This window comes from Mesoplodon mirus, assembly GCF_964341445.2.
Source record: "Mesoplodon mirus genome assembly, chromosome: X".
Lineage (NCBI taxonomy): Eukaryota > Metazoa > Chordata > Mammalia > Artiodactyla > Ziphiidae > Mesoplodon > Mesoplodon mirus.
In genome coordinates, this window is record NC_138981.1 from 86,068,681 (window position 1) to 86,092,924 (window position 24,244).

General features: G+C 44.0%; 2 protein-coding genes across 5 annotated transcripts in view; one reads left to right on the forward strand and one right to left on the reverse strand.

Annotated features, from left to right (window-relative positions):
* The window catches only part of SRPX2 (sushi repeat containing protein X-linked 2), a gene marked incomplete at its 3' end in the record, with an annotated part of 39,107 nt that overhangs the window by 4,926 nt on the left and 9,937 nt on the right, over nucleotides 1-24,244 (forward strand). For 2 of the 4 annotated variants that reach the window (XM_082609890.1, XM_082609889.1), the window contains exons 3-11: nucleotides 1,724-1,804; nucleotides 8,060-8,251; nucleotides 10,364-10,540; nucleotides 10,818-10,944; nucleotides 11,104-11,225; nucleotides 12,317-12,496; nucleotides 13,153-13,286; nucleotides 17,862-17,983; nucleotides 19,094-19,624. In XM_082609890.1, coding sequence (XP_082466016.1) covers nucleotides 1,724-1,804; nucleotides 8,060-8,251; nucleotides 10,364-10,540; nucleotides 10,818-10,944; nucleotides 11,104-11,225; nucleotides 12,317-12,496; nucleotides 13,153-13,286; nucleotides 17,862-17,983; nucleotides 19,094-19,274 — 1,316 coding nt within the window. Of the gene's footprint in view, nucleotides 1-1,723; nucleotides 1,805-8,059; nucleotides 8,252-10,363; nucleotides 10,541-10,817; nucleotides 10,945-11,103; nucleotides 11,226-12,316; nucleotides 12,497-13,152; nucleotides 13,287-17,861; nucleotides 17,984-19,093; nucleotides 19,625-24,244 lie in introns of those variants that run through there. The other 2 variants (XM_082609891.1, XM_082609892.1) reach the window with 2 other exon arrangements.
* The window catches only part of SYTL4 (synaptotagmin like 4), a 70,017-nt gene continuing 68,299 nt past the window's right edge, over nucleotides 22,527-24,244 (reverse strand). Inside the window, exon 17 of the mRNA XM_082609888.1 lies at nucleotides 22,527-24,205. Coding sequence (XP_082466014.1) covers nucleotides 24,057-24,205 — 149 coding nt within the window. The 3' untranslated portion in view covers nucleotides 22,527-24,056. The remainder of the gene's footprint in view (nucleotides 24,206-24,244) is intronic.

Consider the following 24,244-nt stretch of genomic DNA (forward strand, 5'->3'; position numbering starts at 1 on the left):
TGTATATGAAAGCAATATGGGTGTCTACCTCACTGAGATGTCAGGGTGATCTAATGAGATGACGTATGTAACGCACTGAACCCAGAGTAGGTGTTGAGTGATGTTAGCAGCCGTTGTTATTGTGGTTGTTGTTATCCAGCCACAGGCCTTGGACATCTCTGTCTGCTCTTCTGGTAAACAGAGGCTTGCTCCCTGCTGGGCATTTCTTCACAAGCAAGCTCTGGAACAAGGGTAGGGGGACCAAAGAGTTTAGAGAATCGTGCACATCTGTCCTCCTGTTTACAGGCGCTGTAAGGCTTTGATACTAAACTGAAACAGCTGACAAGAATTCTGTTTCCCACCTCCCTACAAAGAAACTTCCCAGGTGGGGAAAGAGGGAGCAAGGGAGAGGAGGCCTAAGAAGAAATAAAGGAAATCCAGGAGAAGAAGCGAAATGGGAAACCAGGAAAAAATAAAGGGAAGGAGAAAAAATGAACTCTTTCCTCTGGAATGAGGGCAAACCAACAAGGACATGATTTCATAAGGCAAACTTTCAGTTTGATTCATTCCCTTGTTCATCAAGCTGGACTGGTTTCCCAACACGCCCCCACCCGCAGCCTATGCCTGTGGGGACTGGAAGAGCCTCATCATCTGCGCTCTGCTCCACCCTTTAGTGCAGGGGGCCTTGTGCCTCTGCGCAGAGAGGAGTCAGGCGAGCTTGTGGTCGGAGTGTTGACACAGGCCAAAGGGCTTCAGCACTAAAATCCAGCCCTGTCCTGGAAGCACACCCTCTCCTGGGAATGCAGAATTGTCTTCTGACTCCAGCACGGCTGGCTGCTCTATTTCTGTGTGTGCTTTAGGGCTCTGGAAGGCTGGAAAGAGGGCTTCCGGCAACTTCCCTCCGGAAAGGACTAAGTTGTATTCCAATTAGTTCGTATTCATGACCCATTTCCTGCCGTCTGGTGGAACGCACTGTTTAGTCTCCCGGACAGCCATAGACTGGCCTCCACCAGGGAGTGGCCCACTTAACGGGATGAGGGTGGTTGTGGAATGTTCTCTAGCTCAGCAGCCCCCTATTAAGGCTCCTGATGATTAGAAGAACTAGATATCTCTCCAAAGCAGGACAAACTGCTCAGGAAGTGAAACTCTTCTCATGCCCCCTCGCCTTTTGAGCCCTCCCTCTTTGCCTTGGCATGCCAACCCTAGCCCTGGCAACCAGGTGGCAAAAGGCTGGTGCCCTGTGGGCTGGTGGGAGCTTGAGGAATTATTTCCCTCTGAGGATTGTGAGAAGGCCCATCACTAGTGGAAAGACCCTTGCTCAGGCTCTATGTTTTCCTCCTACCTGGGACAACAACTGTCCATCCTCAGAGCTTGGTCATCAGTGTCTCACCAAAACTCATGTGTTACATCAAGGAAATGGGTCATTTCTAGTCCAGATGGGCAGGATTCATGGCTGGTCAAGAATTTTGATTTTTTTCTTTTGAATGGAGGTTTCTAGTGCTACCAGTAAGCCACCCACCTCTCCCCCAACATGAGTTCACCCTCTGTGCACCTGAGGTGTGGACGTTTGCCCACAATAGTTCTGCTGCTTCACAAGGCAGGATTTTCCCCACTAAATAGCCACCTAGCTCCCCACCCATGGAGTCTCATGTCCTCAGAAAGGGACCAAGTTGGAAAGGGGAAAAGGTTGGGAAGGACTTGTGTAAGAAACCAATATGTCATCTTGATATATTCTTCATTCTAGGTTCAGGCTACTACCCAGATGAAAGCTACAATGAAGTATATGCTGAAGAGGTCCCACAGGCCCCTGCCCTAGACTACCGAGGTAATCCTCACTGCTTCTCAGGCTCAGGAAGGGCCTTATCTGGCCTAAGGCCTAGGCCCTGCCTGAAGCATCCTCACCCAGCTTGGCTCATTTGTGCCAAAGCTGCAGCTCAGGGAAGCAGGGGCTGTGGTCTCCAGTCATGAATTTGGTTACTGACTTGCTGTGTGATCTCACCTGTCTAGAATTAAGGTTGCCCATCTATAATTAAGTATTGACTGAGTACCTACTGTATACCTAATCCTATGTAATGAAAGCCTTGGGTGATATAAAATCTAAGGTAGGGTTTTGTCCCCCTCAAGAAGCTTACATTCTGCTCGGAGATATGGGTGAGGGTGCAATAAAATTAGCAGGCAGAGGGCAAGTAAGCGTGAAACTCTGTGCTAGCAGTAAATGCGATAGGAGTTAAGAAAAAGAAGTCAGGGGAGGGGTCATGAAAGATGACATTGAGACTAGGCCTTGAATGATGTGTGGATCTGAGAACTGGAAAGGGGATGGGAGGGCCTTCAGCAAAGCAGATGGCCACAGATATAGAGGTAAGAACTAACGTGTAAGAGGAAGGAGCTAGGAAGAATCCAGCCTGACTAGAGGAGATGGGATGTGGAGGGAGTAGTAGGAGATAAATATGAAGAGTGAGACCAAATTTGGAAAGGCTCCATGATCTAGGGACCCTTCTAAGGAGAGGCAGGAGGACTATCTGTGAAAAATGCTGAATAGCGATTCCTGCATTAGAAGGAAATTTAGACCACGCAATGTCTGATATCCCTTCCACCTCTAAGATTCTTTGTTTCTGTGCTTTGCAAGCCATGCTATTCCCTAACTGTTTGCAAGCCATGCTTTGCAAGCCATGCTGTTTCTGTGCTTTGCAAGCCATGCTGTTCCCTAACTGCTTTGGCCCATGCTGAACTCTCCATCATCCATTCATTCTTTCATTCATTTATTCAATGACTATTTGTTGAGTACCTACTGTATACCTCTTCTGAATTAAATGGTTATTGTCTGGACTGCTCGTTCAGCATTCATTATATACTGCCTCTTTGGTTTACTTTTTATCACCCTCAACAAAATAGTTACCTATTTAACAGAAGGAGCCACGTATGACACCCCATAGAGCTATGTCAAAAGTAGATGCTCAAGAAATGTTTACTGGCTGGTTGGCATTCTGGGAGCAGAAGCCAGATTGTAGGAGACTGTAAGTGGGAGAAGTAGATAGGAAAAAGCAACAGGTGCAGAAGGTACTTTCGGGAGGGAGGGTCCAACAGCCCTATGATTAATATTAATCTGCCTCATTGGTTATTTTTAAATGTGTATAAAGCCATTAAAAAAATAAGCCACATGGTGGCCTTTGGCCTTGGGGTCAAGTGTCTCATGGCTATCTCTGGGACTTAGTCTCAGGGCATAAAACTAACTCAGTACGGTTATCTATGTTGAGGGGGGAGGGGTGGCCAGGAAAGTACAATCTGAGGTTCCAGCATTCCTTGTAAGGTCTTGTGACCTCATAATCCACAGCTCTACAACTGTAGTGTTTAAGAGACTTTCTGTAATTTGGGGATGGCATCTCCAGATGGCAGCAGCGTTTTGTTGCTTGAGACGGGATGAGCCGGTGGCTCAAACCCAGACACTGATTCAGGGAATATCATTCCCATTCCCAGGACTAGATATATTTCACACACACGTTTTCATTTGATTCTCAAAACAGTCCTATGAAACTGGTTTATTACCCCCACTTTACAGATCAGGAAACTAAGCTCAGGGAAGTTCAGTTTAGAGAATCATAGAGCTCAGGGGTGGCAGAGCAGGAATTTAAGCCCAGGTCTGTCTGACTTCAAATCCATGCTTATTCTGTCTCTTTCATAAAAAAGGTAACCCATTTTTTTTTTGCAAAGAAGGTTTAAAAAAAAAAACAAAAACAAGAGTTAACCAGTAAAAAGCAGATCAATATTTTAGAGCAAAGTGTGCATGTACTTTGGTACCATTTTCACTAATCTTGAACTTTCTTTCATTCTCTTAAACTGACTCCTAGCTTAGAGTCAGAAACCGTTCTCTGAGGTACGTCCCAATCCTCTGGGCCACCACTTGCTCCCAGATTTCTACAGCTCTGGGCAAGCTGATAACTCTGCCTGAGTTATCTGAAGGTAATCACGAAGAAGGCACTTTCAATCCTGTTGTCAGCACATTGTTTTCTTTATAATCTCTAGAAAGAGATAATGTGGATCGCAGAGGCCACAGGCCTGAATTCAAATCCCAGCTCCTCCACCTTCCAGCAGTTTTGACCCTGGACAAACACGTATTATGTGCCAGTCACTGTGCTATGTATTTTATAAATGTTATTTCGTTTACATTTCATGCTTGCTCTGGAGTGATAGGGGAAGACCTCTAAAACACATTGTTAAGTTTATTTTAAAAAGCATTGGTGGGAACAGTAGACATAATATGCTACTCTATGTGATAAAGTGGAGGGGAAAATAAGATTCGCTGTATATGTGTAAAGAAACTATTAACAGTGTTTCCTGATGGGGGGACTTAGTGGGGGTAAGTGTGGGAGCAGGGGTGGGAGGGAGAATTTTACTGCATAATTTTTTATACTTTTGGGGTTTTGAAACATATGGCTATAGTACCTAATCAAAAATGTAAATGTATACTTCAAAACAGCAGCCTAACATGCTGCAATGACAGATAATTATAGTTAGAAAAAAAAAGGCTTTTAGAGCCAGACAAACCTGGGGTTCAAATTCCAGCTCTGTCCCTTACTTTCTGAGGGATCCTGGGCAAGTTACTTCCTCATCTGCAAAATAAGGATAAATACCTACATATTGTACCTTACAGAGCTATTGGGAGAACTATATGAGATGATGGGAAAATGAAAATATAAAGCATGGTGACTAGCACACCGTAGCTACTCCATAATGACTAACAATTTTCCTACCATGTTCTTAGTTTCAATTTCCCATCAGTACTCTTTTGTTCAGCCAGTTATGAATCTCCATAACTGTACTGTCACCTCTCCCATGTGGATGTATTTCTTCATCTCATCCACATCAATGGCATGAACGACATTGTCACATGCCTCACTGACTTCCACATAATGCACCTACCATTTCCCCTGCTCTACTAGACTGGTGACCATACCCAAAAAGGAAACAAGGTCAGTCTTCAATTACTTGTTTTTGGGGTCACTTGGAGATCCCCACTTCTTCTCCTAACTGCTCATAAGCCTATGTTTAAATATTCTAGAACACTTTGCTATCAGTGCTGTCAGTCTCACCAGACTATAGTTCCCAGAGGCTGCCTTCTTCTTCCTTCTGGGGCTCTAACGTACAGCATGGGACTATAGTTAATAATTCTATGTTTCATAGTTGAAATTCACTGAGAGTACATCTTAAGTGTTCTCACTACCAAAAAAAAATGGTAACTGTGTGAGGTGATAGATGTGTTAATGAACTTGATTGCAGTAATCATTTCACAATGTATACATATATTAAAACATCACATTGTTCACCTTCAATATATACGATTTTATGTGTTGATTATACCTCAACAAATCTGGAAAAAAAGAAAATTGGGATAGTTTTTTTGCTCTTTCCAGCCTTCCAACATGTTCTTTTTTTTTCTTTTGGTAAACTGCTGTGCCTCATGGTTCAAATCTTTATTTTCTTTTCTTCCAGTTTTATTGAGATATAACTGACATACAGCACTGTATAAGTTTAAGGTGTACAGCATAATGATTTGACTTATATACATCATGAAATGATTATCACAATAAGTTTATTGAACATCCATCATCTCATATAGATACAGCATTAAGGAAATAGAAAAAAATATTTTTCCTTGTGATGAGAACTCAGGATTTACTCTCTTAACTTTCACATATAGCACACGGCACTGTTCATTGTATTTATCATGTTGTACATTACATCCTTAGCACTTCTTTATCTAACAACCGGAAGTTTGTACCTTTTGACCACCTTCATCCAATTCCCCCTCCCCCCACCCCCTGCCTCTGCTAATCACAAATCTGACATGTTCTCTTTATGCCAGTATTCCTCGAGGCCAGCAAATCTGGACTTACTTACAATAGCTAGACCCTCTATTACTGTCTCAGCATTTATCCTGAGGTATATATTTCCCTTTATTATTGCTTGCTTGTTCTATCCATTCCAATTTTATGTGTATTTTCCTTGACAGAATATGGGTGAAAAATAGGATGAGAGTAATTGTTGAGGTCCCGGCCTCGAATGTAAAGTCTTGATGATATGTGTTGTGACCATATAATCAACAGCTCTGCAACTGTAGTGCTTAAGAGACTTTCTGTCATTTGGAGATGGCGTCTCCAGATGGCAGCTGTGTGTCACAGCCACAGGCTCAAAGCTAACGCTAGAAGCCACAAGGCTGTTGTGGCTTAAAGGCTACTTTTCTTACTGTCATCTGTCTTCATTCTCCAGCTGCCCTCAAACAGAGGCTCTAGCCTTTCTTTGTTCCTTTAGCTCCTGTTGAGCTTTTTATCAAAGCCCCCCTTTATTTGTCTCTTAGGATTTGGGAACCAAATTAGCTCATATTGGGCTTTAGCCTTCCCAGCCCCAGGCTAAGAAACTTGTGTCAGCCTATGTATGCATCCTTGGGCAGGTGGCCCTCTGCTTGTTTATATGTTCCCCTTTAAAATGTGAACCCACTGAAGAGTCATTTATTTTGTGTAGCAGATGAGGCATCTTTATGATAGCTTTATGATTTAACAGCCCTATTACCTTTTGTGCTCAGTATTGAACTGGGATTGGACTTTCATTCCTAAGCAGCCTACTTTGACATGGCATTCCCTTCCTCTCTCTAGCTTACATCTTTGTGTTATTTTTAACAGTTATTGTAAATGTACACACTGTAAAAATTCACTCTTTTTGGTGTTTTGACAATGCAAAGAGTCAGGTCACCAGTACCACAGTACCAAAAATTTGCCCAGGACTGTCCCTTTGAGGTTATCCACCCCTCTACCCTTGATCTCTGGCAATCACTGATCTATCCCAATATTTCTGCCTTATCCAGAATGTCACATACCTGGAATCCTACAGCCTTCAGCCTTTTGCTTCTGGCTTCTTTCATTTCACAAACTGTATTAGAGATTCCTCCAAGTTGTTGCATGTATCAGCACTGCCTTCTTTTGTATGGATAAACCACAGTTAGTTTAAACATTCACCCTCAGAAGGACATTTGAGCTGTTTCCAGTGCTTGACAATTATGAATAGAATACTTTAAACATTTGTGTACAGTATTTTGTATGAACATGGGTTTTTATTTCACTTGGGTAAATACCTAAAGTGGGACTGTGGAGTCACCTGGCAAGTGTACATTTACCTTTCTAAGAAACTACCAAATAATTTCCCAAAGTAGCTGCATCATTTTGTATTTCCCCCAGCGATGTATGAGAGTTCTAGTTTCTCTCCATCTTCACCAACACTTAGAATTGCCTTTTTTTTAAGTTTAGTCATCCCAATGGGTATACAAGGGTATCTTTTTGTAGTTTTGATTTAGCATTTCTCTAATGACTAATGATGCTGAATATCTTTTCATGTGCTTATTTGCCATCACTATATCCTCTTCAGTGGCATATCTGTTCATATCTAAAGCTCATATTCTAACTGGATTGTTTGCTTTTTTTACTGTTGAGTTTTCCAAGTTCTTTATATAGTCTAGATACTAGTCATTTGTCCAATATATGGTTTGCAAATATTTTCCCCCAGTTTGTGGTTTGTCTTTCATCTATCAACAGTGCTTTCCACAGAACAAAAGTTTTTAACTTTGACAAGGTTCAGTTTCTTGATTTTTTTTCTTCTATGAATTGTGCTTTTGACATCATGTCTAAGATCTCTTTGCCTAGCCCTAAATCCTAAAGATTTTTCTCCTATTTTTTTTCTAAAAGTTCTATAATTTTACTTTTTTCTCTGAAGTCCATGAGCCATTTTGAGTTAATTTTTGTTTAAGGTATGAGACACTTAGGTCGAGATTCTTTGCTTTGCTTTTCCTTTTTTTTTTTTTTTTTTTTTTTTTGGCCTATGGAAGTTCAATTGCTCCAGCATCATTTGTTCAAAAGGTTATATTTCCTCTATTAAATTGCTTTTGTACCTTTGTCAAAAATCATTTCAGTATATTTGTGTGAGTCTCTTTCTGGGCTCTCTGTTCTGTTCCATTGATCTATGTGTCTGTCCTTTCACCAATACCACGCTGTCTTGATTACTGTACTTCTAGCTTACTTTTCTTCTATTGCTACAGTCCCCCGATGGTGTTATACATTAAATATCCAGGATGGAGAAGCCACATGCTACTCACCGAGAGGAGGAAATTATCACAGCAGCCTGGGCACTCGCTGTGAGCTCTCCTGTGACCGGGGCTTTCGACTGATTGGAAGGAGGTCGGTGCAATGCCTGCCAAACCGCCGTTGGTCTGGAACTGCCTACTGCAGGCGTAAGTGGTGTCTGTGCATGCATATGTTGACATGAGTGTGTGAGAGAGGCTGGCTGGCCAGCCACCCAGGATATATGCCTGGAGGTGTTACTCTGACCTCTGTCAAGTGCAAATTGAGAATCTTCCACAGGCTCCCAACAGGGTCTTTCCCCATCCTAATATTCTAGCTCATTTTCTCTCCCTGTGGTTATTGGTCAAGCAATAGGGGCATTAAGTAGCAACCAGCCCTTCTGGCTCAGGAGGTTGAGGAGTGCATGGAAGGCTTACGCCTGGGGCCTGATGTAGACTTGGGCCTTCCTCTGGAGCTCTGAGCATATGTGGTCTCAGACTCATTCCCACTTGTGGCAAACTGCTGTACTTCCTGACCTAAGGCCTTAGAAGGCCTTGGCAGTGAAACTATAAGACATCCACTAGTCTTCATTTTCTTCTGAAAGTCAAGAAGAATCCCTAAGGCTGGAATGTGGGCATGCTAATACGCACGTTTCACATCATGTCCCCCTTAGCTCCCAAATCCCTACCTCTTATTCAAGCCCTACAGCCTACCTCATTTTGGCAGCTGAGCTTTGTCTGTCCCTATGTCTATCACTGAATGCCATTTGTAGAACACCCATGTGTGCAGGGCCCTGTATTGGTCACTTCAGGAGCCAGTTCCCCAGTTACCAGGCTGCTTATAGACTAATGGGATGGAAACACAAATGTGTGCACGTGAATGGAGTGTAAGGGGATGTAGAATGCTGAGCATTCAGAGAGAGATGGGGTTGGTCAGAGAAGATGCTGTGGAGGACAGGAGAAGCTTGATAGCCAGGAAGAGGGAAGCTACCACGCCCCTCTAGGTGACCATAATGCATTTGTTTTAGGGCTTAGACACCATCATTTCCAAAATGAATTTGAATTGGCCTTACAAATGTCTACAATGAACATAAAACTTAAAATAAGTCTACAAATGAACATAAAACCAGTTAAAAAATGGAGATGTACAGATTTCCAGGTGCCTAGAATGAGTTAATTACTATATTTAAACACTGAATCTGGCTGTGTCCTTCCTCATAAGAGACACAAGGGCAAACACTTTGGATCTATCATTTTCACTGTCATATAATACTAAGAAAACAAATTCAGCTGAAAAGACAAACTTTTTTTTGGACCTGATTTCAAGGAGGTCATTTTTGCCTAGGTCTTTATATAAAGGAGACTGGAAAAAATAAAAGGCAATCATCCTCAAGTCTGGTTTGACCAAGAAGCAAAACAAACATAGCCCACAGAATCTTTATTCAAAGCTCCAATAATTGAAGTTAAGGAGGGTTAGAACTTAGACAACCTAAAGGAAGATATGGCTGGCCTACTTCTTTCACGTATCAGGTATTTCAAACTAGACTTTGGCAAGCACAGGCTCACAATCAATTCATGGAAGCTGTCTCCGCTTCTGGCACACGTGATGTCTAAAGCACATGGACTCATCTTTAAGCAAATGCCACCAAAGCTGGCCCTCCAGGCACTGGCCTGACTTGTATTCTCACTGGCACAGAGGACTAGCCTGCCTGTAAGTGAGCCTCAGCTGAGGAGTGCTTGTGGTAGTACCAACATTATACTCAAAAAAGGAGCCTTAAATTTGTTCAAGGGCGTCTAGCATTTGAGGAACAAGAGAGGAAAACTATCAGCTGCTGAGGCTCTGAATAAGCCCAGAGGTTAATATGCATTTTCTCTTTAGTCGGCACAACAATCCTACTTCATGGTATACACATTTTAGTGACGAAAACACTGAGACTTGGAGAGATGAGGTAACTTGCTCAGGTCACAGAGCTAGTAAGTGGTGGAGCTGGGATCCAAACTCAGGTGTGTTTCTCAAATCCATGCACTTTGATGAGTAATTTACTTCTTTGAGACCACCACCCCAGCCCCAGCCACCAAGAGCAGTACCATACTTCATAATATCAAAATAAGAAGGCAATTAGGAAAAAGAGGCAATCAGGCACAAAAATGTTAGGGCAGTTTGGTGTAGGGTTTTCTGTATTTTCTGCTGTTTCCAATACGGTTCTCCCTGTGCTAGATGCCCAGGCATCACCTCCACATAACCCCACAGGCCACTGAACTTGCCACTTCATTCTCTCTTAGAGATGAGATGCCATGCATTGCCACTCATCATGAGTGGCACCTACACATGCACAAATGGGGTGCTTCTTGACTCTCGCTGTGACTACAGCTGTTCCAGTGGCTACCACCTAGAAGGTGACCGCAGCCGAATCTGCATGGAAGATGGGCGATGGAGTGGAGGCGAGCCTGTATGTGTAGGTAAATGCTGGTTGCTCCCAGCTGTCCTGCTGCAAAGAGCCAGCCTGGCGTTATGTCCACCACAGAAGGCATTCCTGCTCGCTTCAAGGGTGGTACCCTGGGCATGGGCTTAACAAAGTGATCACTTCCCGTGGAGCTGGGCCTCCCCAGTTTTGTTGAGCATCTTGAACTGAGAGTGCATCTTTTACCTACCCAGTGGTGTGGCATTGTTTCTATGGGTTCCCTCCAAAGAAGGCAGGGGACCCACGAGTCAACACTTGATTTCTGACCTTGGCAGACATAGATCCCCCCAAGATCCGTTGTCCCCACTCCCGTGAGAAGATGGCAGAGCCAGAGAAACTGACTGCTCGAGTATACTGGGACCCACCCCTGGTGAAAGATTCGGCTGATGGCACCATCACCAGGTGAGTAATGGATGCCTCCTATGCTTCCCACTAGCTTCTCCCAGGCACTCAGGCTGCCCACACTGAACCGCACAGACTGAGGGTACAGTGATAATATGCCCCAGACCCCAGTTCTAAGAGTCACTTTTCTCAGTGGCTCTCTCACTTTGTCCCATGCAGGGTGACACTTCGGGGCCCTGAGCCTGGCTCTCACTTTCCCGAAGGAGAGCACGTGATTCGTTATACTGCCTATGACCAAGCCTACAACCGGGCCAGCTGCAAGTTCATTGTAAAAGTACAAGGTTAGAAAGAAGTCTTCCATTTCTGCATTGATTATTATTCCTGCTCTTCCCTTACCCTCCAGATGCCCATCACAACCCTCTCCTCTCTATGCCTGAAACAGACAATGCATATATATTGGGAGATGGGAAAAATAAGTTCACTAAACAGGTCATTCAGGAAACCTGCATGACATGTGCATACACATGTTTCAGAAACTCTGTTTCCCAAAAAGACTTTCTCACTCTCCTAAATCTACATAAAATCCACAAAGGTACTCTTATCCATTTCTTTTCTTGGCCTTCAAATTAATGATTAAAGCTAATCAGCCTTCATTCTCCATCTTCCTCCTCTGCTGAAATTGGTGGTGTTGGCTGCCCGATTCTTGCTTTTTGTTTTGTTTTGTTTTCATCATAAAATTAATTCATGCTCACTGTTGAACATATGGGAAATAAAGACATATATAAAGGGAAAAAAAACTATTACTCTATCATCCAGAGGCAATTGTTGTTAATCTTTTGGTATTTTCCTTCCAGTCTTTTATTCACACATACTTTAAAAAATATATAATTGAGATCATATTGCATATCCAATCTTATGTCACCCTTTTTTACTTTTCATTATAACACAAGTAATTTTCTCATATTCTTTAAAGTTTCTTCAGAAGTGTTTTAATGACAGTACAATAATCTGCTTCTAAGAATATATCATACTTTGCTTAACACTTCTCCCACTGATGGATATTTAAGTCTCCTCCAATTTCTTTTTGATATTAAAAGTAATTTGTAAGGTAGTCATCTTTATGTGGGGTGTCCCCAAAGTCTGAAAACAAAAATGGCAATTTCTTCTTACAGATTGATAGTCTTTTGATGACAATATGTATACTCACCTGTGCTTCCACATTTTATGAACACCTTTGTCTACATTTCAGATTTAATTCCGTAAGGAAGGAAAATTCTGGCTCTAGCTCTGGCCATTGGAAACACAGACAAGTCATTCATTCTGATCATTCTGGGTCTGCTGATCTAGGCAACCCAGGATAGGCATCCTCTTAGCCTTTTTTTTTTTTCTAAAAGAGATAACATAGCCCCTAACTTGAACTCCTCCCTGATAGTGAGACGCTGCCCAACTCTGAAACCACCACAGCATGGCTACCTCACCTGCACCTCAGCGGGGGACAACTATGGTGCCACCTGTGAATACCACTGTGATGGAGGGTATGAGCGCCAAGGGACCCCCTCCCGGGTGTGCCAGTCCAGCCGCCAGTGGTCAGGATCACCACCTATCTGTGCTCGTGAGTGAAACTAGGAAATGGGGAGAGTAGACATATTGATCAGGGCTACTTTGGGGGATCTCCCAATGTCTATGACTCAGGGGCCAAGAGCAATGTGTCTGATGTGGGAATGAGGGATTCTGAGATGTTTCAGGGCCAGTGTTCGCCCTTAGCATACTCCACCTCCAAGAAAAAGGGTTTAAAATCTCCAAGTGTTCTTTCGGGATTTCCCCCAAGGAAAGTAGAGAATGGACTTGAGGACACAGGGAGGGGGAAGGGTAAGCTGGGACGAAGTGAGAGAGTGGCATGGACATATATACACTACCAAACATAAAATAGATAGCTAGTGGGAAGCAGCCCCATAGCACAGGGAGGACAGCTCGGTGCTTTGTGACCACCTAGAGGGGTGGGATAGGGAGGGTGGGAGGGAGGGAGACGCAAGAGGGAGGAGATATGGGAACATATGTATATGTATAACTGACTCACTTTGTTATAAAGCAGAAACTAACACACCACTGTAAAGCAATTACACTCCAATAAAGATGTTAAAAAAAAAAGAAAGGGAGAAACAACCAAAAAAGGTTAACCCGAAAGGGTGGAACACCCCAGGATGTTGTTTTCCATGCTGGGATGAAGGAGCAGTCCATACTCTGACTGGCCATGTGCTTCTGCCCTAGCTATGAAGATTAATGTCAACGTCAACTCGGCTGCTGGCCTTCTGGATCAGTTCTATGAGAAACGGCGACTCCTCATCATCTCGGCTCCTGATCCCTCCAACCGATATTATAAAATGCAGATCTCTATGCTACAGGTGAGAGCCACTCCTCTAATCAGGGCTTAGCTTCTTTGCATTCCCCCTACCCCACTCCGTTACTCTCCTACCTCTTCTCAAAGACTTGCTCTTTCTGCAGCACAAATGCTACTTCCTCAGACTCTGTGGACAACATTTGGTCAGTTTTACTGTAGAAAAATTTAGCACATTTTAAAAACTGCTGCTTTTACTGAAAAGACAGTGAGGTCACTGCAATGGTGGGTTACAGGAGGCTTGGTGAAGCATGAGAAGGCTGTGTGGCAAAACACTCTGGAGAGACTTGTAAGATGGAGGATCAAATGTAAATGTGGGGAATTAATTATGTTTATGTTTTCAAGGAATAATAGCACTAACAGACAGACAGTAAGTGCTATATAAGGACCAGGTATACAAGTATGTGCTTTACACATAGTCACTTAATTCTCACAGCAACCCTTATGAAATAGGTACCATTACTATCCCCATTTTTTAGGTAAGGAAACTGAGGCATAGAGTGGTTAACGATTTGCCCAAAATCACTAGCTAGTAAGTGGCCGAGCCGGGACCGAACCCTGGCAGTCTGATTCCAGGATCTGTGCTCTTAACCACGACTAATAGCAGACGAGAAGGAAAAGTGTTGTGATTTTGCAAAGTAATATGAGGGAATTGCGTGAGGATTTTTAACATTCTACCAGATATCTAGTTAAAGCCACTTGTGGGGGAAGGAGAAGTGGAAAGGACAGAATAGATCTGACCATTGGGACTTGTGAAAGGAATAGACCAAATTCTATCACTATGTTGTATACCTGAAACTTATTTTATTTTTAATTTAATTTAATTTTATTTTTTTGCTTTATAACAAATTTAATCAGTTATACATATACATATGTTTCCATATCCCCTCCCTTTTGTGTCTCCCTCCCACCCTCCCTATCCCACTCCTCCAGGCGGTCACAAAGTACCGAGCTGACCTCCCTGTGCTATGCGGCTGCTTCCCACTAGCTATCTACCTTACGTTTGGTAGTGTATATATGTCCATGCCGCTCTTTCACTTTGTCACAGCTTACCCTTCCCCCTCCCCATATCCTCAAGTCCATTCTCTAGTAGGTCTGTGTCTTTATTCCTGTCTTACCCCTATGCTCTTCATGACATTTTTTTTTCTTAAATTCCATATATATGTGTTAGCATACAGTATTTGTCTTTCTCTTTCTGACTTACTTCACTCTGTATGACAGACTCTAGGTCTATCCACCTCATTACAAATAGCTCAATTTCATTTCTTTTTATGGCTGAGTAATATTCCATTGTATATATGTGCCACATCTTCTTTATCCATTCATCCGATGATGGACACTTAGGTTGTTTCCATCTCCAGGCTATTGTAAATAGGGCTGCTATGAACATTTTGGTACATGTCTCTTTTTGAATTATGGTTTTCTCAGGGTATATGCCCAGTAGTGGGATTGCTGGGTCATATGGTAGTTCTATTTGTAGTTTTTTAAGGAACCTCCATACTGTTCTCCATAGCGGCTGTACCAATTCACATTCCCACCAGCAGTGCAAGAGTGTTCCCTTTTTTCCACACCCTCTCCAGCATTTATTGTTTCTAGATTTTTTGATGATGGCCATTCTGACCGGTGTGAGATGATATCTCATTGTAGTTTTGATTTGCATTTCTCTAATGAGTAAAGATGTTGAGCATCCTTTCATGTGTTTGTTGGCAGTCTGTATATCTTCTGTGGAGAAATGTCTATTTAGGTCTTCTGCCCATTTTTGGATTGGGTTGTTTGTTTTTTTGTTATTGAGCTGCATGAGCTGCTTATAAATTTTGGAGATGAATCCTTTGTCAGTTGCTTCATTTGCAAATATTTTCTCCCATTCTGAGGTTTGTCTTTTGGTCTTGTTTATGGTTTCCTTTGCTGTGCAAAAGCTTTTAAGTTTCATTAGGTCCCATGTGTTTATTTTTGTCTTTATTTCCATTTCTCTAGGAGGTGGGTCCAAAAGGATCTTGCTGTGATTTATGTCATAGAGTGTTCTGCCTATGTTTTCCTCTAAGAGTTTGATAGTTTCTGGCCTTACATTTAGGTCTTTAATCCATTTTGAGCTTATTTTTGTGTATGGTGTTAGGGAGTGATCTAATCTCATACTTTTACATGTCCCTATCCAGTTTTCCCAGCACCACTTATTGAAGAGACTGTCCTTTCTCCACTGTACATTCCTGCCTCCTTTATCAAAGATAAGGTGACCATATGTCCGTGGGTTTAACTCTGGGCTTTCTATCCTGTTCCATTGATCTATCTTTCTGTTTTTGTGCCAGTACCATACTGTCTTGATTACTGTAGCTTTGTAGTATAGTCTGAAGTCAGGGAGCCTGATTCCTCCAGCTCCATTTTTCGTTCTCAAGATTGCTTTGGCTATTCGGGGTCTTTTGTGTTTCCATACAAATTGTGAAATTTTTTGTTCTAGTTCTGTGAAAAATGCCAGTGGTAGTTTGATAGGGATTGCATTGAACCTGTAGATTGCTTTGGGTAGTAGAGTCATTTTCACAATGTTGATTCTTCCAATCCAAGAACATGGTACATCTCTCCATCTATTTGTATCATCTTTAATTTCTTTCATCAGTGTCTTATAATTTTCTGCATACAGGTCTTTTGTCTCCTTAGGTAGGTTTATTCCTAGATATTTTATTCTTTTTGTTGCAATGGTAAATGGGAGTGTTTCCTTGATTTCACTTTCAGATTTTTCATCATCAGTATATAGGAATGCCAGAGATTTCTGTGCATTAATTTTGTATCCTGCAACTTTACCAAATTCATTGATTAACTCTAGTAGTTTTCTGGTAGCATCTTTAGGATTCTCTATGTATAGTATCATGTCATCTGCAAACAACCTGAAACTTATATAATATTGTAAATCAACTATACCTCAGTAAAAAGGAGAAAAATAATATAATGATAAAAATGAAGAAGAGACTAGGCTCTTGAAGAGAATTCAAGTTATGCTGACAAGGCTTGGAGAACCAGCTCTGATAAGCTGAAAGGGGCTGGATACCCAGGTAAAAGAAGAAGTTATTTAGGGAGTTTCTAAAATTGAATCTCACAAGTTGCCAAGTCAATATTCAGAGGCCCAAGATGAAAGCAGCTCTATCAAGAGAATGACCCTGGGTATCTAGACCAAAAAGGACCTAGTTCCTCCAGGGATCCCAAAAAGGCAGACAAAGGCAATACCTCAGCTTGAGCAGAAAGCAAGAAGAACAGAAACCAGCCAGGGAGGACTGTGACTTTGAGGGCCAGGTCTAGAGGAGTAGCCCAAAGATTAAACAAGGGGTGGGCACCAGGCAGTGCTCACTGCTGCTTTAAACCTCCCCCCAGGTAACTGGCTAAGAGGCGCCCCTGCTGGATGAGGCAGGACAAAGAGCCGGGGTAGGGTTACAGGGTGTCCTGCCCAGTGCAGAGGAACGCGAGAAAGGGTAATGGAAAGGGCACTGGTGCCATTTTGGAGAAATTCTGGAGACTGAGAGAAGGCCATGGCCATGTAGCTTAGTGGTAAGGAGCACACACTTGGGGAAGGCAGCCTTGGCCCTCATTTTGAATTTTGGCTCAGCATCTTATTGTCATGCAAATGTGGGCAAGTTACTTTCTCCTCTATAGAATAAGAATGATACCACCTACCCTGTTAGGGGTGTTGTGAGGATTAAATTCAATTATTCCCGCGAAGCATTAGGTATGTGTGTTTGATGAACAATAGTCATTGTTATCCTATCACAATAGCTATCCATTAAGAACCTATGTAGCTTCCAGTTATAAAATAAATAAGTCCTGGGGATGTGATGTACAGCACGGTGACTATAGTTATATCGTATGTTTGAAAATTGCTAAGAAAGTAGATCTTAACAGTTCTCATTGCAAGAAAAAAGAACTGGGACTATGTGTGGTGATGAATGTTAACTGGACTTATTGTGGTGATCATTTTGCAATATAGACAAATATCAAATCATTATATTGTACACCTGAAACTAATATAATGTTATATGTCAAATAATATCTCGGGCTTCCCTGGTGGCACAGTGGTTGAGAGTCCGCCTGCCGATGCAGGGGACACGGGTTCATGCCCCGGTCCGGGAGGATCCCACATGCCGCGGAGCGGCTGGGCCCGTGAGCCATGGCTGCTGAGCCTGAGCGTCCAGAGCCTGTGCTCAGCAACGGGAGAGGCCACAGCAGTGAGAGGCCCGCGTACTGCAAAAAATAATAATAATAATAATAATAATATCTCAATTTTAAAAAGAACCTATGTATTTAAAAACCTATGCAAAACTAAGCAAGGAGAGATGATGTTCCTGCAATTTATCGATTACATTTCTACCCCACATGGTGTAACCAGTGTCCCACGCTTCATTAGAATAAAGGAAACACTGTTAGGGCAAGTGCTTCAGGAATGACAGAGGGAAGAGGTCGTAGACCCCCTGGTGTGATGGTTGGGGAAGAAGCCCCTCCTTTCCCACACTGCCTCCACGTGGTCCCAGGAGGAATCAGCTAAGTAGCCTTAGGTTTGAGTCTGACAGCCTATTCCAGAAAACCTTCTTCTCTCCCCTCCCAGCAATCCATCTGTGGACTGGACCTGCGGCACGTGACCATCATTGAGCTGGTGGGGCAGCCACCTCAGGAAGTGGGGCGCATCCGGGAGCAACAGCTGTCAGCCAGCATCATCGAGGAGCTCAGGTCCAGGCTGGGAGGCCACAGGGAAGGGCTGGGCAGAAACTCTAGGCAGGACATTGGTCACAGGAGGGTTGTGGGGCAATCAGCAGACACTACTCTCTTGGGGAATTCCTTGTGTTTGAGCTCTTTGGATGTATTAGGTAAGGTCAGAGAGTGGCAGGGTGTCAGAATTAAATTGGGGGTTGGGCGGTGCTTAAAATACAGATGACCACCCCAAACCACCTCAGGACTGTGCTTTTAGGAGGCACCTCAGGTGACTCTGAAGCACAGCCAGGGCTGAGACCCAGACCCAGACATGACTCAGATAAGCCTCTGATCCTGTTGCCTTGTGGCCTTATCCCTTTGCCCTCAGTCTCCAAAGGAGCAAAACACATTTTAGGCACTGAAATCTGAATCATACCCATCTGCCCCTGGGGGGAGAGAAGACCATAGGCAACAGGGGGTAGAAGTTGACTTTTCTCATTATCTATCTATTATCACCCTTCCAGTGCCTCCACATATACTCAGAGCCAATAAATCCATCACTGATCTCTGTTCTATAAACAATACCTGCCCCTAGGGCTCAGTCTCAGTAGGGACAGAAAGATTCAGTCCCAGATAGAAGAGAGACTGGGAAACACTCAGAGGAAGGAGACTGCAGACTTGGTGATGTTGCTCAACTTCAAGGTTGACCAGGTGACATTCATCAACCTCAGGGCTGCCATGTTTTGTTGTGCAGGCTGTGCCCAGCCCAACTCTAGGAAACACTAGTCGAAGCATAGTGCATGTGACTGGTGCTCCCTGGAGTTATTCCATGGAGCCCGCATTGCTGTATGTGATAGCCCTGCTTAAGGGGGCCTGTGAGGCAAACACAGCTTGGTAATAACAAAGCTGTTCCATCTGGGGTGAGGAAGGGACAGCCTAAGAGAGCTAGACACGTAGGGGCAGCAAGACTCGGGTCTGGGCAGAGAGAAACAAAGAGACTTGAGACAGGTAGTGGAGGGGATGGGGCCAAGGGGTTGGGTGGGGAAAAAATTAGTCCATCAGTGGAACTGTGAAAGGTCAGAGGGTAGTAGAGCCTGGTGGGATGACGTCAAGACAAGGTCTCAGACCTCCCTGGGCTCTTCTCTCTAGGCAATTTCAGCACCTCACTCGCTCCTACTTCAACATGGTGTTGATTGACAAGCAGGGAATTGACCGGGAACGCTACATGGAACCTGTCACTCCCGAGGAAATCTTCACTTTCATTGATGACTATCTACTGAGCAACCAGGAGCTGACGCAGCGCAGGATGCAAAGGGACATATGCGAGTGAACTTGAGCCAGGGTATGGTTGAGGTCAAGGGGAAAGGTCCCCTAGTCAGCTGAAACTGGGGCCTAATACAAGGAGAAAATGCTTTTCCACAGCTCTAGGGAAAGGACTCTGAGGTGGGCGAGGTTCCCTGATCCTGGGACATTTCCAGGCACCTTTTTAGGGCTGTGGAATAGTTTCCTTAAGCAAGTCTCTGCTTTAGGTAGCACTGGAGGAGCATAAGAAGCTAGGGAGGGACTGAGGACAGGCCCTGGGCAGCAGGTTGTGGACAGAAGGTCTTGCTTTCCTAACCTGGGCTTCTGCCCAGCTCTCCAAAGTCTTCAAGATAAGTAAATTCTAAATTCATTCACTAACCGTCTGTGTTTTAAATGGTTTCTCTACCCTGAAGTGACAGCAGAGGGCAGCACCATCACAACAGACAACCAGGACACTAGCGAGTGTGGCTGATCTTCCTTACAGGTTAACTGTGTGATTGGAGGTGGGGGGAGCACCAAAACGTTCTTGAACTTGTTTGTCCTTTCCCTTTTTAGGGTATTGGGCCACAAATGTTCTGTTAGCCATCGCTTCACCTAAGAATTAGCAAACTGCTGCAGGGGGAGGGAGCTTGGGAAGAAAAATCAGGCCAGAGCAGAAGGCTTTCTCCTGCCCCTCCAACCAGCTCATGGGCAACAGTCTCTCTCCTTACTGAGCCTCCAGTTCTCATAGCAAAAAGGGAGCCAATGCTGCCCCTTCCTCAGAGAAGCTCCCAGTTCGTGACCTAGGAAACCTCAGAACCACCAACTATAAACTAAATCAGGGAGAAGGAAAAAAGACAGCCTCAGCCTCATGTATTAACTTACTCAGACACCCACTTTGAAGAGATGGGCACAGAGCAGGTGAGAGCTACAGCAGCACAAAGGCTAGCCTTAAGGGTCAGGCCTGCAAGGAAATGTGGGCTATTTGAGCTCTTGGGAAGCAGAGCCACACTCAGACACCCTGCTCTGGCTTTGGCCACACTCAAGCGTGCATCAGTGTGTGAAAGAAAAGCGCTCTTCCCCAGGCTGCTGGGAACCTTCTTTTCTACTCTCTTGGAACCCAGTGTCATGGCTAAGACTCAGCAGCCATTCACCTTCCACTTTCCCCCAGGGGTTCACTGGTGGGAAATTAGAGGGGAGAAGGAAGCAGGCTAGGTGGAGAGGCAGTGCTGAAATGCTCGAGCACTCACTATGTGCCAGGTGCCGTTCTAAACACTCTGGATTGACTGAAATCTTCACAAGAACCCTGTAAGGTAGGTCCTGTTATGAGTCCCATTTCACAGACGCAGGGATGGAAGCACAGGGAGGTTAGGCAACTTGCCTAAGATCACACAGCTCAGAAGTGGCAGAGTCGGGATTTAAACCCCAGCAGCCTGGCTCCAGAGTCAGTGTTCCTAAACACGATGTTATACTGTCTCTACTTCCTTTTCTACTTTTCATTTAAAGACAGCTGACAGCTCTAAGTCAGGAGAAAGGTTTTATCTTCTGTAATCCCACTCAGACAGAACACTCAGAGTGTGCCCAGGAGGAAAGAGGGAAAAGAAAAGCTCTCAACCCAAGAAAACACTCTCCCAAGCAGAGTGATGGGACGGAAATCGAGAGCCCAGGACCTATGGGGTAGTAGTGAGTCACAGAGAAGCTGTTATACTGGGTGGTTAGTGGAAATCTCATTTGTAAAATGCAAAGTTAAAAGGCAGTTTCTGGGTGGAGTGGGACATGGAGGAAATGATCAAACTTGGAGCACAAAGGTCCCTTCTCCCCCTTCCCTCCAGAGAAAGACAGGAGCTCTGAAAGGCAGGAAGCAAGTTATGGGCAGAAGGCAAAACACAATGAGTTAAAGTGGGAAATCTCCCATCAGACAGGGTCTGTGGTTCCAGAGGCAAAGACTGCACATCAGGCAAAACGAATGCCCTTCCTCGTCTTTATCACTAACACTTCATGTGGCAAGCCAGGGCACGCCAGAGGGTCAAAGGCCCAAGTGATAACACGAGGAGGCCCAGTGCCTCTCAAGCAGAGTTCCCACCTGGGCCTGACTCTTGCATATAAATGCTCCTCTAGCTTAAAAAAATTGAGAAGCTTTTGTTTTGTTTCATTTGATTGAGTAGTCAAGACAAATCAATCTTGCTTTCTTTCGGTCAAGTTTTACGGCTATGAGTAAAGTCAGGATTATGAGTCAGGAAATCCCAACTCCTAAAATAGGGGAAGGAGACAGCAGTGGGATCAGTCTGACAGCCAGACCCAAAGGGGCTAGCCCGACCTGACCCTGTTCTACCTGTTTCTGTGTTTCTCTCTCTGCCTCTGCCTGCCCCGAACACTCCTCCTTTCCCCGCTCCTTCCCTTCCCCTGCCCCCTCCCCCCCATACAAGCTATTCCGTCAGTCAGCTGACTAGGTAACATCCAAAGCATTCTGATTGTCCTACCCCGTAAACGAAACTTATTTCTTTGAGATATTTTAGAAGAGAGGAGTCACCCCTTTCTTTGAATCTTGGCCCATGCCTCACAGGAGGCAGCATGGTCCTGTAGAGTTAGACCTTGATTCACTTCCCAACTTTATGCATGACAGTGGGCTTGACTTTCCTCACCTGTAAAAAGGGAAGGTTTCCTACTTCATAAGGTGCTTGGAGAAATGAAGGATATAATATATGCCTAGCAGAAAGCTTTCTACACAAAAGGCATTCAATATATTTTAATACCCTTTTATACAAGAGGTCAAAAATCACTTGGGCTCTACCTAGAAACCCAGAGTCTTATTTCTGAGATGGGCTACTTGGTATCTGGGTTATTTATCTCTCAAAACTAAATAGTGGTAGTAGAAGTGAAGGAAAAGGCCCTACCTCCTAGAGAAGGTGAAGGATCCAGAAAGAAACAGCAGGGGATGTTTTCCCTTCCCTGTGCACTTTTCTCTCCTTCCTGCAGTTGCAGACGTGGGATGGGGGTGGCTACAAAGGTAAAGGAGGAGTTTCCCTTGGTACTTTAGAGAGAGAAAGAAAAGTGTTAGCACTTTTAAGATGGGTTCTCATTCTCTCCCTCAATACCAAACACAGAGGTCAATGGATCAGAGCTCGGCAGAGGTATCAGGCACCAATGTGGGGACAGGGAAATTTTCTTCAAGTGAGCACAGTATGGTTAGGGAAGGGCATTTGTCACTTTGGTTCTTATCCTTCAAGCCACATGAAAAGCAACAACAGTAAGTCAGGACATCAGAGACGAAAGCATCTATAAGACTAACAAATGCAAACGCTTGACAAGGAAGAAAGCTTTATTGAAGCACACACACATTTCAGGGGGTGGAGAACAAAGGAGCAAGTGACAGTCCAGGATCCCAAGTTATGCTTTCCATTACAATATCAATCCACACCGAATAAACCTTTTTAAAATACTCTTCCGTTCACTTCACACATACAACAGAAACTGCAGTGGCCACCTTCAATCCAGTAGCCTTATAGGAGAGTCTGCTAGCAGCCGACTCTACTGAAAGGGATTTCTTCTCCGGTACAGACTCCTTTTACAAATGACTTTGTGAAGATAAAACTGTGAGAATAAGAAGGTCAGTTTGGGACAGTGAGTTTCAGAAAATGAACCTTAGATCACTAGACCCTTCTTAGAAAGGTCTCAACCCACCATACCCAGGTTACATCTAGGTCAACTTTAGGAAACAAGAGAAAAAATAGGAACTGAAACCACTTCAAGAAGGAAGTCAGAAAAGGAGATTCTCTGAACACACTCTCTTGGACACTAACAGTGCCCAGCCTGGAGAAACACTGGACTGGTTTAGACCATACGTCGCCATTCTGGCTGACTTAACAGTAAGTAGAGACTATTCTGGGTGGTAACATATGGTGAACACAAATGCTAAGAAAAGTGTGGTACTTGAGAGTGAAGATGTCTTGTCTTTCATTAGAGAAATTAGGAGCTCTTTAACAACCGCTGTATCAGTTTAAAATGCAAAGAATTCAGCATGGGCTGGGAGACACTCAGTCACTGGTCCTCAGGAACCACTGAGAAGCCCTTACTGGGCATGCCCATGACCCAGTCCAAAGGCCATTATCTAATTAAAGTGCTCTTCTAAAGCAGCTCTGTTATAAGGGCTCCCCAAAGGTCTAGGGAAGGTGTTCAGAACTGGAAGCAACTTAGACATTTTCTTAGCATTTCCAAGAAAACCACTCGACCCAAGCAAGGTGGAAACTGCTACAAACAAGAAGAGTTAAAAGCCAAGTTCCAGAAATGTGTCAAGGTAGAAATGGAGTTAAAAGCATAAATTGGAGAAGAAAGGATGGACCTACTCACCTCTCTCCCATTTTCTGTCTTCCACCCCATCTTCTGTAACCCACCCCTGCTTCCCGGAGCCTTGGCCTCAGACCAGGCACACCTTGAAACACAGACCAGTATGAGTGCCAAAGGCAGCCGGGGCTTCCTGGGGAAGGAGGGACCAGGATAGCAAGACAGGTGATAAAAAATTGTTTTAAAAGATAAGTTAATTAAATCTCATAAAGATATAAGAAACATGGACTCTGAAAATATATAGCAGTTTATGCACAAATAAAAACATTTTGAAGAGACGCTTATTTTCGAGCCTGCTTTAAAAAGGGATAGAAGTCTATATCACTCTAGCATAATGAGATTTGTAGAAATACATTTACACACACACATATATCACTCACACACACACACACACATACACACACACTAAATTATAAATCTTCACCCTTGGTTTCTTCGCTTCCTCTGACTTGCCCTAGACAGGGTTGGACCTGAAGAGAAGGATAGGGGCTCACAAGCCCAGCTTCTGCTTGGCCATCGAGGAACGGAGATGCAGAGTCCCTTCCGCCCAAGACCCTGGGTACTGTCGCATCTTCTGCCATAGGCTTACTTCTTCCCCAGTCGAGTCCATCCAGTCCACCACTTCCCCATTACTGATCCCTAAGGAGAAACACCAGAGGAGGCTGAACAGGGACCCCA